General features: G+C 34.0%; 1 protein-coding gene across 1 annotated transcript; it reads right to left on the bottom strand.

Moving 5' to 3' along the window:
- Positions 1-320: 320 nt before the first annotated feature.
- Positions 321-938, bottom strand: LOC145270088 (uncharacterized). Its single transcript, XM_080125688.1, has one exon. It carries the CDS (start codon positions 936-938, stop codon positions 321-323), a length of 618 nt encoding a protein of 205 aa, XP_079981814.1.
- Between the last annotated feature and the right edge of the window lie 4,036 nt (positions 939-4,974).

Here is a 4,974-nt window from a genome sequence, read left to right on the forward strand (position 1 = left end):
ATTCCTAAGAAACGGCGCAGCTGCTTTACAGATGTAGGCGTTGGAAAATCCTTGATGGTTTCTATCTTAGCAGGAAGTGGGATGATCCTGTGAGTATCTGTGTGGTGTCCAAGAAAATCTATTTGCACTTGTCTGGGTTTGTTCGGAGACCATAATGTAAGATGGCAAAATACTTCTAGGTGTTCTTCGTGGGTATCAGCATCTCTGCTGGCCAACAGGATGTCGTCAATATAGGCGTAGACATATGTCAAACCACGCAAAACTTTGTCCATCAACCTCTGGAATGTCTGAGCCACATTATGAAGTCCAAAGGGCATTTTTTAAACTTCAAACAGTCCAAAAGGGGTTGTGACTGTTGTCTTTGGAATGTCCTCTGGAGTTCCTGTGACTTGGTAGTATGCCTTAGGCAAGTCTATTTTCGAAAAGATATGGGTCTCCTGAAAGCCCGAGGCAAGATCGTGAATATGTGGGAGAGAATACCGGTCAGCAACAGTGGACACGTTGAATTTCCAGTAGTCCATGCAGACTGAATTCCCCTTTGGATTTTGATACCAAGTGAAGTGATGAGGTATATGAACTGTCTGAGGGACGGATGCTGTTGTCCGCCAACATCTCCTCAAATGCCTTCTTAACATATGCCAACTTGTGTGCAGGGAGTCGTCATGGCCGTGAGTATGCAGGTTGTCCAACACTCCAACAGTCTTGATGTGGTGGTGTGTCGGATGTTCATCAGTGTCGGTATGCTTAATAGGCTGGCTAATGTCCTTGTACTGACCCAGAATGTCTGCATAGCGTGGGTCGTGCTGTGTTGCCACGCTAATCCTAGTTGTGTTCAGATGTGATGGAGTCCCTGTAATCTTGAGAGACGGGGTCCTCGTCTTCATGTGAACAGCCAAGAAATCGGCACCAAGCAAATGTGTTCTGACGTTTGCTACCATGAACGACCACTTAAGGTCACACCTGAAGTCGATACTGTTGAAATCACAGCTTTCTAATCTCTATAATATTATATACGACATCTGGACAAATTAAAATATTATATTTAAGCACATTTAACGACCAGGCAAAGCGCCCCCCCTCCACTAGTTTTTGACATTTGGGCTTTTGTAGAACTTATGCACGACGCATTATCTTTTGTTTTGATTGTGCAAAGCTAGATATGTTATTAAACTTCTGTTTTTTTTGGGGGGGGGGGCTGAGGGGGGTGCAATTAAGCTATTTTTGTACAAACAATGTCTTTTTTTTTAATTCAATATCTTTAAACTTTATTAAATATCTTTGAAATAGTCACAGAAAACTAATATTTATCTTTCAAGGGATTTTTTACAAGGAATTTATTTAACTTCTAAATTTAGCTGAATTTCTCAGTTTCTGATGCCGCCGTAAAAAAAAATTGTTATAACTTTTTTTTTCACGTGTACTTTTTTCCCCCCGCATAGAGATTAACTGGTAATCTTGACTGGTTACTTACCGGCCTCTGCGACTAAAAATAGTTTGTCTTAAAGTTGTATTAAGAAGCAGAAGTTGATTTAAACACGAAAATATGAAATCATATCCTAACGAAATGGAACAAAACTTCTTCCGTTTTTTTTTTAATATATTTTTTTAATTATTTTATATTATAGTTTTAAAAGTGTGGAATCAATTTTCTTTATTAATTTAACGTAAACTGAGAACCCACCTTATGGCAACCTTTTTTTTAGGGGGGTTAAAAATTGTTTTCAAGAGGTTTTCGGTTGTGCTAAAAACGAATATCGCATTTAAATTTTCTGCAAATGAGTAGTTTTCCAGATTCGGATGTAATTCTTTGTTATAAGTGGTGGACATTGTTGCATGTGCAAGCACAACAGTTGCTTGGTTGTCTGGACGTCTACCAGGTCTCAATTACCAAATAAACACCAGACCCCACCCACAAAAAGGTGGTCGTAAAGTGGGTGGTCATTTTACGTTACATTAGTATATAAAAGTGATCCCACACGTTTTACTACTATTTTTTCTTCATATCTAAAAGAAAGAAAAAAAGACTATTTGTTTCCTGAAATTTCAAACATTATTTTCGTTTCTAGCGCCCCCGAAAACCTAATATAATAGTAATTTTAAAGGATTTTTTGAGGGTGGAAATACTACTGTACTGCACCCTTACCTAAATAAAAAAAAGGAAAAGAAAAAGAAAAAATAAACAAATAAAAAGAGAACTAAAAAATAAAAATAAAAACAAATAACAGTGTTTCGTTTCATTTCAATGATAAAAAAAACTGATAAAAATATGGGTGCTAATGCAGTGCATTAGCTGCACATTGCACGTATTGATTCGCGCTATTTTTTTAAATCGTATTTCCAAGTTTTATTTACGTTTTATGATATGTTTTTTTTTTATTCAATTGTAAGGTTAAAGTACGGATTAAGTACAACCGCCCTCCCCATGTTAAGAATGGCTTTTTAAATAATAACGACTTTATTTCAGCACGGATCAATAAAAGCACGACGCACGAGTACCAAAATATGTAAAGATATTGCACCTTTACCTAATAAATAAATAAATAAATAAATAAAGCTGTTTCGATGATAAACAGCAACACAAAAAAAAAGAAAAATAAATCTGTTTCGTTTCATTTCGATAATAATAAAAAACTGAGGAAAATGTGGGGGGAAAAAAAACGAAATGTTTCGTTTCATATTTACATTTCCGGTTCGATGTTTTGCTGTCTTAATTCGAAGTCGAGGCGAACTATTTCGTTGAGCCGAATTACACTCATGGTAGGTAATCAGTCAAGGTTACCCCTTTTTAAAAAAAAAAATAAATTGTTTGTTGGAACCACAGAATATTTACAAAACACTATCCTCTCCCTATGTTAAGAATAGCTTTCGAAATAATACCGCTATAATAATTCAGCACGGTACCAAGAATACATAAGTAGCGAACTTTTTAAAATCGTCCATGGTAAATTTTTACTTGATTTCCACCTTAACATTTTCCTTTAAAATTACGACTTCAAAAGGTTTTCAGGTATGCTGAAAACGAATATTGCATTGAAATTTTCAATGAATAGTTTTCTGAACATTAAGCAATATAGCTAGGCACCGCCAAAAATGGCCGAAAAATCAAGTTGTTGTTGTTGTTGTTTTTAAAAACGAAATTACATTTATTAAAATCCATTATTTCTGAGTAACTTTTTTTTCCAGAAAGATCATATAGAAAACAGAATAATGTAAAACTTTTTCTACTATTTTTAATTACATTTTATCTGTTAAATTTTCTCCAAAAGTTAACAATTGACATTTTTTGTCTTGCACAAAAAACGTACATAAATATTTAAAAAAAGAAAAGAAAAGGTTTTTGAAATAATTAATTTATTTATTTGTTGTCTAACTAAGATTTAGGATGATTTTCTATGAGAATATGCAAAAATATTATAATATAAGTACCTGGATTTCAAATAATTTCACTTATTCAAATAGGCAACCAGTTACTTCGCGTCGATCTAGATAATGTTTACGTTTGTATTTGATAAAAAGCAAACTATGGAAGACCAAACAGCAGTGCCGTGCTTAGAAACATTGCGCCCCCCCCCCGCAAAATGCGCTCTGTGGCCCCTACCGTCCCTACCGACACAATTCATCTTGCGCACCCCTCCCCCTTCAACATACCTGAACCCAAAATGAATGGTACTTTAAACAGAATGACATGCTCTTGAAAGAACGCAGATATTCCGTAATCATGAAAAAAAGAAAACGAAGAAATCGAAGAATTGGTGTTTTGCAGCTAACCTTTTTAAAACCATTAGTTACTTTTTAGTAGTTCGCAGCTATTTTTATAGTCATTTAGGGGCGTTTGGGCTCTCAATCTCCTACCAGTTTTTTTAAGGGATTTTCAAAAAATGTCAACCCAAATTTTAAAACTATTTTGCTACAGAAAGTTAGATATACTGTCCAAAATTAGAGTTTAGGAGTTTATTTCGAAAAGTGTTGGTATGGTGGAGGGGGGAGGCGAATTAAATCAAAACAACATTAAAAGTAACCAAGTCATTTTGAAATGTCTCGATCTAGGAGAAAGTCATTAAACACTAAAAAACCTCTACATCCCCAGTCCCCAGATAGATACAAACTTAATAACTTATTAAAACATGCATTAATTTTTTTGTTGTTAATTTATCTCATACTTTTAGCGTGTTATCTGATTAAAGTATTTCACTTAAAAGATAATTAATAAATGCGCTATTGCTGCATTAGGCGTGTCCAAAAAATAGCATTTTTATCCCCCCCCCTCAAGTTTAAACGTTTAGAAAAAAATATTAAAATTGAAAAATACTACTTTATAACCAATTCAATTTAAAGAAAAGAGATTAAACTTTAAAACAAAGAACCCCCCCCAAATCACCATTAAGTATTTTAAATTACAAACGTAAATATTACAAATTCAAATTTGTCACCATTTTGCTTTTTTTTTTCGTAAACAAGCAGAGAAAAGTTAATAATTTTGAATAACCGTCGATAAATGATATTATTTTTTTTAAATAGTTACATCAATCACTAATAAGAGAGACTGTAGTAAGTATTTACTTACCAAGCCGTAATTATACGTAGTAAATATCAAGTTAAACATGAGGTGTCATGATGTTTACTTTCTTTCTCCGGGGGGACTAATGTGCATACTCACACATGCATATTTTTTTAAAGAACAAGAGCTCCCGGCTACGTATGTGCCAAAGATGTTCATTGGTTCATTTACTCAAGTAAATTTCTTTCATTTCTCATTGAGTATTTCTTTTTGTGTATACTAAAGCAACAGATTCAAATCGAAAGAAAACTTTGGCCAGTGTCGAAAAAATTAACAGTAAACTGTTTTAACCAAAATTGAAAATGGAATCGAAGAAAATTTATTTACCTACCATCTTTATGTTTAAAATTTCACTTTTCTGGCTTTCACTGTGGCGAACTGCTGTACTAAATTCTCTGTGTCAATTTCTCGGCTTA

The sequence above is a fragment of the Euprymna scolopes genome, chromosome 46, assembly GCF_053919585.1.
Source record: "Euprymna scolopes isolate OS-2025 chromosome 46, ASM5391958v1, whole genome shotgun sequence".
NCBI lineage: Eukaryota > Metazoa > Mollusca > Cephalopoda > Sepiida > Sepiolidae > Euprymna > Euprymna scolopes.